The sequence below is a fragment of the Vanessa tameamea genome, chromosome 22, assembly GCF_037043105.1.
Source record: "Vanessa tameamea isolate UH-Manoa-2023 chromosome 22, ilVanTame1 primary haplotype, whole genome shotgun sequence".
In the NCBI taxonomy this organism is placed as follows: Eukaryota; Metazoa; Arthropoda; class Insecta; order Lepidoptera; family Nymphalidae; genus Vanessa; species Vanessa tameamea.
The window spans coordinates 5854531-5873432 of NC_087330.1; the positions used below are offsets into that span (position 1 = coordinate 5854531).

The following is an 18902-nucleotide window of genomic DNA, read 5'->3' on the forward strand; positions in this document are numbered from 1 at the left end:
TATTGAAAGTATTAAGGATGCTTTTTTATCTACACTTATTTCCAAAAAAATGATAATCGAACACTATGCAATAGCTACAGAATAAAAAAAAGGAAAATTGTATCTCTTTTTTGTATTAGGTAGGCAAATTGGCAAGGTAGCTTGACAGTAGTTGCTTTCACCACCGGTCGAACACATCTTAAAAAATCCAACATACCTTAAGTCACAAATGAGCCACCAAGCTTGAGAACTAAGATGTTATTTTTAACAAACTAGAACATAACAATACTAAGTTTTGTTGCTCAGGGGTAGAATGTAGATAATATGATGAGTGGGTGGCACTTACCACCAAATATAAAACAGATACGGTTGAAATACGCAGGAAAACAAAATACCGAGCTGTTTAGTATTTGTCTATATTATATATTGAGACGTTATAATGTATTGCAAACCTTGAAGGCTTCACAATATTTCTCTGAATATGACATTGACATTTTCAATGCACCATATAGTTATTCCGTAGAAATAAACTCGATACTCGACTCAGATCTCGATCATCAAATCAATTGACATTAACTACAGTACAGTGGAAGAATATAAGCATCGAAATAGCAAATCAGGACTTGTTCGAGCATCGGTTGTCAAATTTGATTAAGTCATTCATTTTTAAAATCTTGAAACCAGATCTGCAACAACCTCTTTACCAAATTTTCCTGATGCTATGACTAATACGAGTACCAACCCAACCACAGAAAGATAGCTTAAAATAGGTACTACAAATTCTTCTAGATAATTATTATAAATAATATATTTGAACTTAAACTTCAAATATTTTTTTAATAATATAATTATTTCATTTCAATCTTATGTAACAACTACAATAATAAATCATGTATTTTAGTTATCGCTGTGATAACGACGTCACTGTACTGTGTCTATTTGTAAATTGTAAATAATTGAGTAAAAAGGATCTTACGAACACCATTGATACACAACATTTTATTTTCGCCCCTTTTAAGAAGTACACCTGTATCCCGAGACGTATAAAAAGCGTCCTTGGGACTATTGTTGATTCGAGGGTTTGCGCGCCAAGTGGCTGCCAAAATCGGCGCACGCGGCGATGCGCGGGAAACGAAGCGTCAGTCGTATAACGTCGGCAAGCGCGCGCGCACGCCACCGTGTTTTAGGTTAGAATTGGCGCGGTTTCGCTGGCCAGGTGCACTCGCCGCCCCCGCTCGCACGCCGCGCTCCGTCTCTGTCTCGCTACCTGACAGCTGTTTTCTCTCGGGAGATTATTAGTCAGATGTTTCTGTGAACCAGTCGGTGCTCACCTGACGCGATACTATGGCAGCGGGCGGACGTACACCCAAGCAACGGAGGTTCGAGATAGCTTCTAGTATGGCTCTTAGAACCGCAAATACTCCTAGAAGGAGACGGGGTAGCTGCAAGTGTTTATTTGGAGCCCCGGATAGAGACGAAACAAGACGTCTCATGGCGGAACAGTACGCTAGAGATAGAAAAAGATTCATCCGAAGATTCAACTTTGACGTCGAAACAGAATGCTCTTATAAGGGGAGTAAATTGGATTCGCCTGTTAAGTTTTGTGACGGAGATAAGGAAAATGGAAGTCCTAGGACGGGAGCAGAGGCATTAGCGTGTGTTGAAAACACAGATCTCCGGATGCTAGGGTCTCCTTCAAGACGCAGTGCTGGAAGCTCGCCAAGAACCCCGTCGAAGACTCCTAGAACTCCGAAGACTCCTCGTGCATCAAGGACTCCGAGGACCCCGCGTACTCCAGCGTCGAGAAGACAATTGCAAATGACAGGTTAGTACTGGCACTAAAATAGCATTTACATTATATTATAAAAAAATCTATATTCGTCACAAGTATTCGTGTTTTTTCATTCTTTCATCTCATTAAATAACCTTATAACCATGAATAATATGTCTATTAATAAACTACTTTCGCTTCTACGTGCAGTGTTTTATGTGTGTGTGTGAACTAAGAGTATCAAATTTTAATACATTTTTGCCCAACACTGACGATATAAAGGACTTATTAAATGATAATTGTAAATGTTATATACAGATAATTTATAGTGCAAATAGAAAAAAAGACCCGGTAAAATACGCAGATGGACAGTACGTTCCCGCGCTTCGCTTCATTTGTATTCGAGGCGTATCCGTATATCTTTAAGCTGATCGGCCTATTGTCAGCTTATGAGGTCACATTAGGTTAAACATGCTCGCCGTAACTTGTTTGATTTGATAAATCAATATCGATCATTAATATTACACAATAATTCGTAACACGTGCCTAATTACTTTACAAGTGATAAAAATAGTATATCATACGCATTCTCGTCTTATCTATATTGTAATGTAAAGAAATAATCTTATAAGTAATAAAGTGAACAAATTGTCAGGGTCAAAGGTTCGACTCCCGAGTCAGCTAAGCGTTAAGCGACAGGGGAACTTTACGCTTAGATGAATGTGAACAGAATGTACTTGGTGTTCAAAATGATATTATTATAAAACAAGAACCAATTATATGGAACCTACAAAATTTTTTTTAATAATTATTTATTTGTATAAATTTGTAGCTTATTTTTCTAAAAACCTTTATTATTTAAATGAAATACATCGTTGATATGGATTAACAAGTATTTGATTAAAACTATAGTAAACTAAACATTATAATATCTAACGACAATTACACATTTTAATTTAATTTAAAGTTTTATGATTGCTGGATGTTTAATTGATCTCATTATCATGATAATTAAGGAATGAAAATCATTTTTATTTTAACCATTAATTATACTTTAAAAGCGATCATTCATTTCAGCCCAGAATAATATATTTTTACCTTATATCAAGTCTAAATGTAGCACATAACACGGATATCATGAACGAGGTTCAATGATCCTGACGAGATATGCATCTGTGGCTAGCATTTAAATAAATCTAAGGTCTGGGTTACCTGCTGTTTGCGCAAGTGCAAGGGAAGGCGAGTAAACTTTGCGTAAATAATGATAATAATCTTTTTTGTTTATGTTCGTGATCGCTTTCACCGCCGTTTCGATTAAATCTATAACCAAAAATATTCAAAACATATAATCTAATATCAATGTTAACAACGATGACTATTTACAAGCCACGTGTAACCAAATGCTTCTTTTATGTATTACCTTTTATTTATTTAAACGATCTATTTTCTATCCATTGTAAAAAATACTGTATAGTATACACGAAATGAATACTTGATTTGACTTTACAGGAAGGAAGTAGCTCTTTCTTAATTTCTATGTGTTTATTTAAATACATTTGTATATTTGATATTCATACCATGACCGTCCAAATCCGACTCATGGTTTAGGGTCATCGCTCCGTTGCGTCATTTTAGTCCACACCATTACATTTTTTGTTCCACCTTCTAATTCCCAGCTTCTCTTACAGCCGTCAAATTTTTTTCATCGCTTACTGCTTAATTTCTTGTTTAGTGAACGACTTTCTTAAAGGATCGCTTTTAAGACTGTTGTACGTCGAGTGCGGCTTCATTGCTCGCAGTGATGACAAAAAATCCTATAGATCAAAGAGGGTATCATTACTCGAGTTTAATGACAGAACAGATTCCTCACAAGTTATGGCATCGGTTAATGAACTCGTTCCTATGAGATTTACAGTTCTATTACGATTAGTTTTGTAAGAAAATGTGTTTGATGTCAGATACGCTTGTGAGCCACGATGGGGCTGCGAGGATACAATATTAGCAATCTTTAATCACCAGCTAAAATCATACACTTCACGGTAGACATTAAATGTATCATATTTTTAAAAATACTCTATTATTAATGACAAAGGCAACAACTATCAATGTTCCTTTTTTTTTTTAATAATTTTATAAAATTAACGTCCTAATTATGATTGTAATGGTTTAGTTGAATGTATTTTCGTATTCTTCATAGACTGAACACGGCGAAGCTTGTATTTTAAATATCTTCGCCCCGTTTCCTATTTCCAATGCAGCGTAAATAATGTTATATAATAGTCTATTCAGAGCTGATTTGAGAGCGTGCATCGAGGTCGTTGTACCGCGGCGAGACGAATGCGGCATCTCCGTTCTTGTATCTTAGGTCTAACTTAAAGCCGTCTATACCAAGTTATAGATAACTTAGTGCTTGAATGTTTGTATCAGGTTTTTATTACGTATTTGAATATATATTTTTTAAATAAATCATAAGATTAAAACATTCATCTCTCTGACAGCTTTACATCTTAGTGTTGCTTGAAACAAAATTAACGCGATTTATAATAAAAGTAGCAAAAAAAATAATTACTTATAACAACCATGACTTATTGCTATTTAGACATTTTGTCTCTTAATAATAAAATATAATTTAAAAAAATTAATTAGAATTAAGACTGAAATGTACCATAAGCTATGTCAGCATTTTTGATACAATGCCATTTAGTAAGTAGTTTTTTCATTTACTCAACGTATATGAATTTGTGAAATGTTTGTTTTTTTTTTTCAATATGTATGTATTATTGAACATAATATACGTATAATATAAGTTTAAATACACCAATCTCATCTAGTAGTAACTAGATCGTGTCGTGACGATGAGGGATTCCGCAATTTAATACGTGACTGCAACGAAGAAAACACACGTGAAAAGTTTAAATCATTTTGAAATACATACTTCTATAAATTATATATAATATACAAAATTCTTACACGTACTTCATGTCTACGCACGCAAAAACTACAACTACGACTAATTTCTGCTATGTGCAAATAGTGTGATAATTTTAAACCAACTAAGATAATCAATTTATCTTTTGATACAATTTTTTTTTATATGTAATATGAAAATGAATTAAAAAATCCGCACCTTTGCGTATAGGTACGTATATTCATGTCAATAATAGTGTTGCAACTCACGTAGTCGACGCATGAACTAGTTTAGAATATTTCATTAAACCATTTTTATTTTTTAGACATCATATCAGAACGTTGACTTTGTTTTTTTTTTATTTTTAGAATAGTACAGATGCATACTTAAATTAGTAAAAATTAAATGAGTTTTTATAACAAATAATTTACAAATATGACGATGTTAAAAGTTCAGCGACCGAATGTTATAATATTAATAAACGGTAATAATGTTGTTTTTTTTATGGTTCGTCAATTCTTTCGATCTTTTATTTTCAAATATTAAAGAAAACATCATACTAAACTTAAATAATTAAAAATATATATATATTCGACGATACAAGCGTTGCATATATTTTTAAATATTACTAATATTATAAATTAGAATATATTTATTTTATAATGATTAATAAGGCATAATACTTTTTCCTTTGCCTTTTAAGATATTCGAGGATAGAAAACATTTAAAAAACATAGAATTTTTTGTTACCGTATCAAAATTAGAACAGTTACACATTTGAGTTATCAATTTCTTTTATAACCTACATTCCGATAAAATCTAGACAACAAGACGACGAAAATTAGGGTAACCAAAATCCTTTGAAAATTTTATATTCATATAATCTCGTTGGAAACCTATTTTGTACCTTCAAAAATATTTTTCTACTTATTCGAATAATATTTTATTCGTACGGTTCTTATTCGAAACAAATAAAATCTAGTGTATGTAACATACATATTTAGATTATGAGATCAGACATTACAAGTATTAATATACACATGAAATGTCAATGTTCAACTGTTCATATATAAGATTCTTTTGTATATTTATTAACTTTTAAAAACTATAAACTTAACATACTGATAATTAAAATAGACTACAGTTCAAAGAAGACTTTATGATGAATTGTAATTCCATATGCAGAGGTTAGTGAAAAATGTGCTGTATTACATAACCAAAATATCGTTTGATACAAAAGAATTTTAAAGCTTAAATTATACTTAAATTTGAACTGAATTAAACTGTAGTTACACTTTGATATGAATTCTGGAGATGTTCAGTGATTGCTATTATAAAATACGATTTTCTTACAATTATAACAATATTAATAATTTTAGTTAAACTGTCGGTCGTTTGGAATTTCCTGAAACTTTGTTTGTGTTAATGGCTGAAAATTTAATAATTATATAATAGAAAAGGATACCAAAGACAATAACAATACATCCGTGGAGATTATAAGAAATAAGCTGTCTTTTCAATTTTTCTTATATTATATTATAATATTTATGAATAAGACCTAAATATACAGTTTAAATAATAAAATATATAAGTATTTGAATAATTTCGCCCATATTAGGCGGTTAAGCAAATCGTCGGGAAATGTGAATTTCATATTTATGTTGTTGATGTTGATAGGAACTTCATATTTAAAATATCGAATGTTTTTTTTTATTGTAAGCGTTAGGAGTATGGCAAGGTCTCAATAATTCCGACATGTTCAATGTAATTTTTTAATTATGAACAATAAAAATTGTCCTAGTTAAACAGTAATATTTTATAGCCCACCTAAGCGCCAAAACTCGAATATCCAATAGTTGCAGGACAGAGTTATTTGACACGATAAGGATAGTAGGTTACATTCCGTTGGGGGCAAATAGAGGCTTGGCCACTTGACACCGATCACCTTGCTGAAATACTACATGTTGATTAAGCTTTTTTTTTGTACTTACAAAATATGTTTTTTTGTATTATACAAATATTTTTCTTAAGAGTTTAGATTTATGTATTATTGTTTGGGGTTATATAATGTCATATTGTAAAATATATCAGTCTATTTAAATATAAAGATCAAGTATATAGTAGTATTATAAAAAAAAAAAAGTAAAGTGACGGCCCGGGATTGGACCACGGGTGATTACTTTTAGACCTAATTCCACCACGCTGTTCGGTGGATACAAAAGTGGCAGAATTTAATTGATATTAGGCACATGCAAGTTTCCTCAGGATGTTTTCCCTCACCGCCGAGCACGAAATGAATTATAAAAATGGAAATTCAGTGGTACTTGCCTGATTGCCTGGTTGAACCCGCAATCATCGGTTAAGATACTCACGTTCTAACCACTGGGCTATCTCGGTTATGTGATTAGGCAATAAAAAATATTTTTTCATTCTTGTCGGTAGAATCTACGTTCTGAACAGCTGGTTGCCTTACAAATAGGATAATCCTGTAAAATTTGTCAAAGTAATAGCTTTGAAGAATTGTTGTCATTTCATTTCTGATATTAGCTGTACTTTTTTTATTATAATTATTTTATTTAAATTAGGTAGGCATATTCGAAAATAACATTGACGGTAAGTGGCCACCACCGCCCATAGCCATATATTTGATTCGTAAACTAATAAACATTTGAAACAAAAACTGGCATGATTCACATTACAGGTTCGATCTTGTCCATGACATGAGTCATTTTAAGTCAGGTGTGGTCAGTCATTACGGTTAAGTGACGTAATTATTAGTTGTTGATGGGTTATATGTTCCTTGATTTGTTATAAGTATATACATATAAGTTTAATATTATCGGTAATATCGTTCTATTATTTTTATTTAAAATATTTAGATTTTATAATTGACTTGGGTCTTGCATAATGAACTGAGATGTTAACCGAAGACTACTAATTAGAATCCAAGCACTTGTGATTTTGTATTCTAGAGTACGAGACTCCTTAATAGAGGAAAATATGAGTATGTGATACGATACTGATGTACGATACTTACATATCTATAAACACATAATTATGTGTGCCCTAACTTACTGGAAAAGTCTTCGTAGAAATGCTAGCAGAATACTTTATTGGCTAGCAGAGGCATATACACAAAAATAGAATTAAAAAAATTGTTAAATATTATTATATTAAAAGCGATACAATTGCTTATTGGATGTCTTAAAAGTTTTCCAGTACGAGCGACGTACTTAGTGATTGAGTTCCCGTGAATTTTTACAAGGGTCGCCAACATATTAAAAAATGATTTTTTTTTAAATATTTTTAAATAGCAACATCGTATACTCACTTTTATTATAGATTTTGCATTCAATTATGTTGTAATTATTTAGTTAAGTAAAGTATACTCGTTTAAATTTATTTTTTTTAAATAAATGCTGGGCAATAGCCTTTTGGGAGGAAAGCTTGGAGCTTATTTAAGGAGACTAATGCGGGTGAGTCAATACATGTCATCCCACGATATTACCATCGAGCATAAGATATTTATTTATTTATTTATTTAATATTTGGGAAACAAACAGATATAAAATATAATCTGATTACATAATACAATTTAAATATATTATTTTTAACACAAATCAAGCATATGAAAAGTCAGTGGTGCTTGGATGCGTTTGTACCCGATATTTTTTTTTCCGTATATATTCCAGGATTGATAAGCAACAACGATTTCTTTTGCAAGCTTAAATACATGAAATGTCAGCTTGATGTAGGCACAGATAACATATATTCAAAATAAGTATTGTTTATATTCTGTTCTCCGTATCGATGATGAAAACGGAATCTTAACTAACATTATTTAATACGATAATGAGTTTGTTTATTTGTTTCGCCTTCACTTCTTAACTACTCAACCGATCATCATGACGTTTTGCATACACATTGTTAGGGGTAGAAAAAGGGTAAAGGGATACCTAACACCTGTCCGCTATCCCGGGCGCGGGCGTTAACTATTATTAATTATTATTATGCTAAATATATATAGTAAAAAATATTTTTGTGAATTAATTCACAAATTACATACATTTACTTTAATAGCTAATATTTGGACTACGAGAACTTGAATTTTATAAGGTCAATAATCTCCGAGTTCTAAATCCCAATGAAATAGTAATAGACTGACGGACAGACGGTCGCTTCCTTGTATTGTTCTATTGTTTCCTCTTTGTCGAGTTCGTGTTCATTTTATACATTTATAACCTACTGATATGTCGTGTAACATTAAAAAAAAATAGTGGCCCACCTACCTAAGTCAATCACTTTGCTTCAAACCTGCCCAAATGCAACTGAATTTTCATATACATCATTTGTGTTAATTTTGCGTTTGGCGTTGAATCTGAATAAATATCTTTAATATGTGTCTACCAAACTAATTATGGTATTACCTCTTATCTGACCCTGTAGGACATCTACAGATTGTTACTTACTTTACTACGAGTGGCTTACACTTCTGCTAAATCGGTGAAGTTTTTCCATTAATCATAGTCTTCTTACGACAAATTATGTTAAATGATATTGTAATAAAATTAAGCTGCACTTCAAATTTTAAATGCAACGGTATGGAACCAAAATTAAACAAAAAAAAAAATTTATATTCCGTTGTGACGTCATCCGTAACGATCACGGGCCGTGACGGTAGGGAGACCGCTGCCGTGGTCTATGGGAACATTTAAAATGAACCTATTCGCTATAATTTTTGAATGTTTAAAGCTATTTAAAAAACTACAAACATTTTTGTTTTTAGTACACAATATGTATGAATCGAATAGTATTTTGTTCGTGTATGTTTTTTTTTTATCTTAAGGATATATAATTCTTTATTTCAAAGATTTTAGGATGACTTGTTGCTTTTGTTATATTTACATGGAAATTACTTTTTAATCAATGCAACAAGGAGGATGCATGCACCAACTGATCATTTGACACCTCTTTAATGGCGTACCTCCCTCCCTCCTGGGTTAAAGAGGATTGACCTTTCAATTCGACTTTTTTTTCAAAACACGTTTTGGCAACTCTGTTGCACACAGCGTATAGAATTGTAATGTATTCTAAATTTAAATTTCGACATCTGATGTAGATAAATTCGCTTAAAATTGTGTAAAAACGATTAATGAACCACCGGAAACGGTATTATATATAATCTGTAGAAATTCTTCGAAAATTTTCATTATACAATCAGCGGACGGAATAAAATTTGAAATATTCCAATTTTGAAAATTTTGTTCACGCGATAGCTTATAAATATTAAAGTCACATTATAAACAAAACCCTAAAGGGCTAGACACAAAGTCGAAAGTAGCGCGGATTAAAATTTATACAAAGAGTTTCATTATGATACGCAGAATAATGTAGTAGCAATGTCAGCCATTTTGTTTCATCAGACAGCCCGCTATTCATTACTTTATGTTGACTGATAAGTTGCGTGTCATGCCTTTTAAAGGAAGCAATGAAATGCTGATTATCAACTTAATAAATACAATCTGAAAGATTGATGAAGTATTACAATTGGCGATTTACGTGAGGAACTTTGGATATGAAAGCCGCATTTCGCATTCATTCCGATAGACACCTCATAAATTAAAAATAAAATAATATGAGGTTTAAAATATAAAAACGTAGTAATATAATTTTAATATCAATTATTATTTGAGTACTTATTAAGTTAAAAATTATATTATTAAAGTATTAAATATAAGATATGAATAGGTATATCTTTGCATTCGTTATGACGTGTTATTCATTCATTAGAATTAATTTATTTTGTCACATTTTCAAAATCGTACGCAAGAAATATGTTTGATCTTGACTGAAATCGTCGTATTATTTATTAGAATTTCGCAAATGACATATAATTGTGCAAATATTTTGCAACCTTTTTTACTCGAGTGTGCATAATGCAATAAGCACGGGCCGGTGAATGACCGCCCGTGCCCTGATAACGTCTGCTTTGGGCTTATCCGATAACAAACAAACTCATGGTATAATTTTATGTGCATAGTTTTCTGTGTAAGTTACACGAGTAGTATGAGACACTGATTTGAAATTTTCCTTTATGTTTATTGAAAAATTTATATGGACTTTTTACAACACCATAAATACAGAGTTTTATATTTTTTCCTCTATTTGGTTCACCAACAATTTATAAAATTCTGAAACGAAATGACAAGCTAATTATAGGTAAACACAGCATGCAATAAGGATTCAAATAAAATTAACAACTTAATACAAGAATAGTAGAAATTAAGTCACAGTAATAAAAAACGCAATTGTGTTTTGATATAAATACATTTTTTTTAATGATGGCAATCCTTTTGACTTTTTAATGGCCCTTAAAAGAGTGACAAAGGACATTCATTCAATGACGTATAATTTAAATGTCTGCCTGACATTTCGTCAAGTGACTGCGAACAGACGATACGGTTTTTTTTTACTTTTTTACGTACATGTCCAAGTATTAAGTGTTGTACTTACTGCTCCGTTACCTATTTTATTTGTCAATCGAACATCGATGATTCTAAATGCTTTAAAGAAAATCAGTGAATTAAAATTTTAAAACCGGTATGTGATGAAAAATATCTCGATCGTTAAAATAATTATGCTGTTAATTGTTTATCGAACTTTATGGCACAAGCCATTATCTGTTTAAACCAGTAGTTCCCAAACTTATTTTTCTCGTGGACTACCTATTGGCATGTGTCCGTAATCACAGTTTGAGAGAAACACTAAAATATGAACTAAATTTTAAACTACCTAACTAACTATTTAATTTAACCCTACGAGTATTTCAGCAATTAAAATCTATGAATTTGTTAGTGACTCTCTCAGTGATGACGAAAAAAAAAGCTAGGTACCTTTGGCATCAAGTATTTATAGTGGTGATCAAGTTCATGTCTGAACAAGCATTAAGCATTGTCGGGCTGATAGCGCTTTGCAAGTCTACACGAAATTGTACGTAATATCGAATACGCAAGTTTATAAAAACTATGCTTACATTTTTGCTCTTTAGTATCAAAAGCAGATAAATTTTCGTGGACCCCCATTAACATCTTATGGACCCCCATTTTTTATTCACGCCTACGTAGACCCCCAGCAAGTCTCCCGTGAACCCCTGGGGGTCCAACTGGACCACTTAGGGTATCACTGGTTTAAACGATATAATTTATTTATGGATTTTATGCAAATCTTAATTCTTACGTAATCTATTAAATATAAATATTTTTAATATGCTTATATTTAATATAAAACAAAATACCATCTATTTTAGCTAACGATACATTTATTTCATATAATATAGAAATAAAATTTTACAGCTCTTTTTTTTTTAATATGTATCGTGAATTATGCCCTTACAATTGCCTCCGAAATCCTAATAATAAATATATTTGTAATCGCTTTTAATATATAGGCTGGGCTTACAATTATCTAAACAATAATATGCCATTGCCTTTGTTTTCACCGGTTAACATATAAACATTATTGTATTAAAGTATACAACTTTTTTCTCAAATCATCGAAATTAACAAAAAAATACTTGTTTTTAAAGCCATTTTGAACACATTGTGATACATTGAATCCGTCATTGTATTAACCAGAACCAAAATGTCAGTTAAATATGATAATTATGCTGAATTTCATCCTGATCAATTTAGTAGAACTCATTTAAAATTCAGCAGTCCGATCTAAGAATACACTTCTCTTCTCACTCGTTAAACGTTGACAACCGATTTATGATGATAAATGTAACCAATATACGCCATTATGGTGATATAATTCTGAGCACCACTGAATTTTCAGCTGCTGTATTTCTATTTACAACAATTCATATCAAAACATCGTGAGGAAAGCATGTATCGGATAAATCCTGTGTTAAATGAAAGCCTGTTATAAAACCACCTTTTAATATGTAAACGTTAGACAAAGTCGACTTATTTTACTAGTATTAATACACGAATAAGTGCACGTACGTTGTACATACTGAACCGCTAATCGTACATTATACATACATATAAATGTACGATTAGCGGTTATAAATTTGCAATACTATTGACATTCTTTAATTCAAAAGTTCCTTAACCTATAACGGTATATACAGGCTCTGTTGATAAACAAATGTTTAATATTTTGCTTTCGCTATAAAGAAAATATATTTCGCGATTTGTATTTTAATTATCTGTGGTTATAATGTGCTTTTTTATTCGGTTTATATGTCAAAATCGAATTCTAAATTAATTTATATATCAATACTATTTATAACCATTACGTAATATTTATTATTATAATTCAATTTTAATATTAAACAATTAAAAGCTGATGCGTTGATTTAAAAATATAATAATAATTTTTTTTTTTTTTATTTATAAATATTACAAAAATTTAAATAGTTTAATCCGTATTCATCAGAGTCGTTTTTTCCCGTGAAGTTCGTTCATAAAGTAAGGTAAACATTATTATTTTGTACAATTATTTAACTATACATTTGTATCCTAAACTACTATTAAACATAATACTAATACCTAATATTAAATTCCTGAGATTAACAGATTTACATAGGTACGTATTTATGTAAATTAGGTTAGAACTGCGATGACACTTACAATAGAAGATTATTAATACATTTATAAATTACAATGAACACAAAGGGAATTATATAATAAACAAAACAATATAATCATTAAACTTATTTCTTTCGTCGGTTCTTCTCAGGTCTGAAGTGTTTCTTTCCGAATCGGTGTTAGATTGTATTTCTTGAGAATCAATAAGTAAGTGTAACATATATAGCTGCTACAGACTGTGTTGATGTGGGTCCTAGGTTAAAAACAATTTGAATATAGGACCTAGACTTCGTAATTTTGTAACCTAGCCACGTGTTTAACAAGCTAGTCAATAAAGGCAATCAATAGAGGCGTGTTAATAAAAGTATTCTAACATGCAAATCCCAATATGGCATGACCAGCAGCAATCTTCAGGCCCTCATTAAATTACAATCGTAATTTACGAAATGATCTGTGGTTAACATCGCTCAAGGCACTTCTTGGAAGGCGAGTGAACCTTTGCTTCGAGGAATCTAACGACTTACTCTAAATTAAATGTAACGTAATACCCGAATTGAATACAGATTAAAAAAAAAACTTTTTTTTTTGTTCAATGTGATTAAGTTATGTGTTGAAGGCGTATGTTTATAAGGTTGTTACTTGTAAGCAATTCGGAAAAGTATGATGCGACTTCAAATGTATGTTTAAATATAAAACGACGATCTTTAAATATTAACGATACCATACGCATTAAGCATTAAAAAGGGTTTAAGGACTTATAAATCCTTTTTTTTATTGTTGTTTTTTTATATCATTAATAATTTGATTTATGTTATTTTAATGTGCTTGTCTGCATGTTTTAATGCCAAGTTTTGAGGCAGCATCACAATCTAAACATTAATATTGAAAATTAATGACAAAAGTTATCTTAAAGCATAGTTTCAATGCCAAATACAAAATAATAAACAGCATGTGAAAATTCAGTGTATTTAATACTTGAACGTGGACTGAACTTAAGGTCTTCGGACCATACTTTGCCAAATAAAAAACCTAGAAATATCTCCAGGTCAAAAGCCTCTGCTTTGTTACGTAGATGTATTAGGAACATCCTCGTACCTCTATTCGATTCTGTATATAGGTCCCACAACTTCTCTAAAACACGCAAATCAAACTTTGTTTTAAGAATTATAGAATATTTTAAACAAAGGTAGATCAATTTAAAGCCTAGACTTTTATAGCATATCTATAAAAAAGTAATTAGGAATTGAATTTAACATGTATAGAAAAAACACTATTCTTAAGTAAGTAAAGAATTTTATCGTTGAAAAAATACCTGCTATTATTAAAAACTACCGTAAAAAAATAACTATAAAAATCTTGTCGAGTAATTTACGATAACATCTCGCTCTTCCTTTTTCAAAAGTTAAATAGAACTCTAAAGGTTTTTTATAATGTAAACACGAAATTAAATTAAATCCATTCCCATGCACAGATAATAATAACAAATATGTAGAGCGTACTAAATTAAATTTCGAAATTCAAATAAAAGCATCGGTAAACCACATTGTGTCTTTAAAAAAACCTTATTTCTACCAACAATGTTGCCGCGTAACTCAGGTAGCGGGGCTCAATAAAATACCTTCATGTATCTTAATATTTTTTTCTTCGCTTTTTTACGCCATGTCAGACACCGGGGCTTGGAACAGGTTACGTGCTGTCTCGCTCTAACCAGGTTAGATAGTTTATTTGTTCCTTTAATCAAATAGACCTTGTAATTGTTTTCTTCGTGTTCGCAGTTAAATTATAATGCAATATATAATGCGAAGGAATTATAAATGCCCTTTTGTGTATTTATTCACTAATACACAAAGGTTTTTAAATTTGACTGGTTTAAACTCTAGAGTAAAACTATTTATTACTGAACTGACTGAATGACTATATCATCAACTAACAAAACTTTCTTTCATATTTTCGTACCTAAGTTGGTGGTGGAAGCCGACTAAATGTGGAAGGCAAAGAATCAAGAAGACGGCTAGCAGTGGCTTATAATTGATTGATTGAATTATGGATAATCATAATTCAATCAAGATGTGGCTACGATCATACTTTACCGTTACATTTAATAACAAGGGTGATTGACCGAATACTAATACATAGTCCATTAATTACTACAACCTAAATTCAAGTTAACCCAACAAGTAAGATGAGTTTTGTGCCTTTACCTAAATAAAAAATAAAAAGTAAAAAAACAGACTAACTAAGAAATATTCTGGTACAGACCAGAATGTAAGTTATACAAAATCTTCGTTCGACACGTGTTAAAAAATCCATACAATACAAGCCCCTTAATATATAATAACTAACAATAAAAGGCATGTATTATGTAAATATATTGTTACAAGCATTCACTCGGCGTACCCACGATGGATCACATATCAACAATACGTGTAAATCAAAGACGCGTTGATTTCGATAAGATAAACACAAAACCAGCGGCGAATCAAACTGAGAAATACTCAAAGCTTACGCATCCTTACCTTACAAAAGCTACAACTTTACTCGTGCACTTATCTTTATATATTCGATACAAAAATCAACCTTATTAGCTGGTATTAAGGGCTAATTCTAAATAAAACGTGTTGAGAGATAATTCTGTGTGGTTATGTTATCGGATAGGAAAATTGCAATAGTTTGCAAATGTTGCCATGTCGTTAAAGTAAATACTGATTTATTTACCACAGTCGTTGTTTATGCGGAAAATATATTTCTATTTATTTTTATATACATCGCAATATTTTTGTTCATTTTAAAAATGGAATAAAAATTGTCTAAAATTTCTTTTAAATAGTACAGTCAATCATACATACAACAGTTATTATATTTATTTAACACATTCATCGATTAACAATTTTAAATAAAACCTCTTTAGTGTAATGTTAATAAAATATAATGCATTCCCAATAATATGCATAAACATTTGCATCAAAATAATATAAATGTTCAGGTTCTTGTGAGCAACGCAGATATCAGAATTCCGTCATGCAAATTACATGACACAAAATTATATAGACACCTTGTATGTCTTCCATATTTGCAAATGTACAAGACAGCTAAGTAAACTGTACAGTGTCCGCCTCCGACATCGCCCGCGTTTGTGGGGGGGGGGGAGAGTGTCGTTGGTCTGTTTGTTACACTAAGTTCTTTTCTGTACCACTGACAACGTCTATAGAAAGTTTTATGATGATAGAAATAAAACACATCCGAATTTACTACTTAGTTGTCGCCCATGACTACGCTCACGCTTTAAGGGCTGGTCGTCAGGTGTGAGGTATTATTGGGGTACAAGCTTGCTTCCTTAGAATATTTACGTATATATCTAGCTAGAGTGTAAACTACAAAATAATTAAAACAAAATAACAACTTTATTATGTTGGTGTGCGTATCAGCTACGCTTAATACCTGCCAAACGCCGTATTACTTTACTAGTGTTCCTGTACTTAGATGCCAACTGTTGGTGACTATTTATTTTTCGATGCGTTATCAAACTTAAATATCTAGATATTTAGGTCAAAGCTTTCTTCATACCAAATTTAATCAAGAACAGTTCACTGTTTTAGCTGTGAAAGCGTTACAGACAGAATTCCTTTCGCATTTATAATATTAATATTGCTTGCGGTCCCTTAATATTATAGTTTTTTTTTTTATTTACTGATCCCTAAAAACAAAATGTCAAATACATAAGCAATTAATCGACGAAGATTGTGATCAGAGTTGTAAAATTTTACGAGTTTTTATTGACAGTTATCATTATTTATAAGGCTGTAAATATAAAAATAATAAACATTTCGTATTGATGTTCAATACAAGATGTGTATATATTTAAGAAATATTCAAAAAAAATTACTAATTAGGGATTCAAAAATAATTAAAATTCGCATAAATTAATATGTAAAAAAAACTGCATCGTCCTTTTTATCTAATCAATTTGAAATTTGAATACCATTTTAAAATAATAAAACTTTAGCTTCATTTTAAAATAGGTCGTACACCTTATCTTTTAAAATATAAAAACTCCTTTATATTAAGTATTTGCCCACCAGCCCCAATTCTATCGTTTTTATTCTGTATTTAAATTTTGCTAAAACTTTTCTTTTTTTTTTTCAGATTACTGGACGTTAAGAAAACATTCGGATTCAGCGTCGAGTGACAAAGAAAATTAATTTAAATTAAGATAAAAAATATTGATATATGACATATCATGTTCTAAATTATTAGAGAGAACCAATTTATTAAATATTTAATATAATAAGCTTAGTGTAGGTCTTTATTGATTTCATACAAAATGCATTAATACACATTAAGTAGCTTGGCGTTTCTGTTAAATATAAGTAATTAAATAAATAATGAATGTATTTAAAAAGATTTTGTAATAATTTTGAGGAAATACAATATGAATTATATTGCTTAAAATAGTTTTTATTGCAAAAATATTAGGCATAAAATTAAAAAAACAGAAGATTTACATTTGTAGTTTAGAGGCTAACAATGTACTAATTTGGAATATGGAAAATTTTCAAGTAAAATTTTTATTTAATTATAATAATTAATGTTATAAATTTACATTAACAAAAATATGCAAGATTTATGATAAAGTCCATTAGAACTAGAAAAATAATTAAGTTCCCTTTATGTAGAATCTAGTCTGTGATCTCTGCAATAATATTTTTTTAACTTTGCGTAAAACTTGAATAGGTATAAGATATCATAAACCTATGAAAACATATTAAAGCTTCCTAATAATTTCGTAGTTGTAAGTTAGTTTATGTGTAAGTTCTTTTTATATAATAAATCAATTGGCACAGATAAAATTATTTATATTATCTGTGGTCACAACTTCATGTAATAAATTCGAATGAAATTGAATTTCCGTTTCTTTTCTTTGTTATTATAATTATCATTATCATTTAACATATTTTATTAATATAATACATAATATGAAATAATCCACCGTTATCATGCCTTAGGCAATACGAACCACCGAATATTTAATCTTAAATATAAAAGTGGCACTTAGCAAATCTTGTCTTGTGCAGGGTTACCATATGACGAAGTTATAATTGAAATATAAGAAAATTAGAACGATTTCATCCCGAGGTTTTTTTTATTTTTAATGTGGCCTTTGCTCTCAGTTTAATAATGAATTATCCTAAAATAACCCAATGTATGAGGCCAAATCTTAATTGAATTAGGTGAAATAAATAAAATTTTATAAGTAAAAACTAAATGTTGTAATACGCTTTTTAAGAATAATAAATCATTTTAATAATTATTATTTATTTGTTTAATTTGTCTTAAGCATTTAAACCTACCGACCTGTAGCTGTACTGAATAATCCTTTAGAGATTTAACTGTACAATTATTATTATTACAATATGATAATATTTTTTTTCTAATAAAACCTGTTTTGTTAAAAGAAAAAAACATCTATCTCGTAATTAGATACATACTATAAAAATGAATTAAAAAGGTAAATTGATAGTACTTTAGAAACCAATAATACTTGTACAGTATAAAGAGTATTGATACCTTCAATAATAAATCAAATTTAATTTAAAGATTTATAGTGAAACATAAAATAAAAATACCGTTCGTCCTTTGTCATGGATTGAAT

The 18902-nt window shown here is 30.3% G+C and overlaps 1 protein-coding gene across 1 annotated transcript; it reads left to right on the plus strand.

The window, feature by feature from the left end:
* Positions 1 to 974: 974 nt before the first annotated feature.
* LOC113396581 (uncharacterized) lies at positions 975 to 18563 on the plus strand. The gene is made up of 2 exons (XM_026634574.2): positions 975 to 1804; positions 17396 to 18563. The coding sequence occupies exons 1-2, from the start codon at positions 1324 to 1326 to the stop codon at positions 17449 to 17451; spliced, it is 537 nt and encodes a 178-aa protein (XP_026490359.1). The 5' UTR covers positions 975 to 1323; the 3' UTR covers positions 17452 to 18563.
* The last annotated feature ends 339 nt before the right edge of the window (positions 18564 to 18902 follow it).

Excerpts from the sequence above, each read along its gene's own strand:
- LOC113396581 (XM_026634574.2), top strand. The coding sequence starts at position 1,324 with ATGGCAGCGGGCGGACGTACACCCAAGCAACGGAGGTTCGAGATAGCT. Across the intron at positions 1,805-17,395 it reads AAGACAATTGCAAATGACAG|ATTACTGGACGTTAAGAAAA; the intron begins GTTAGTACTGGC and ends TTTTTTTTTCAG.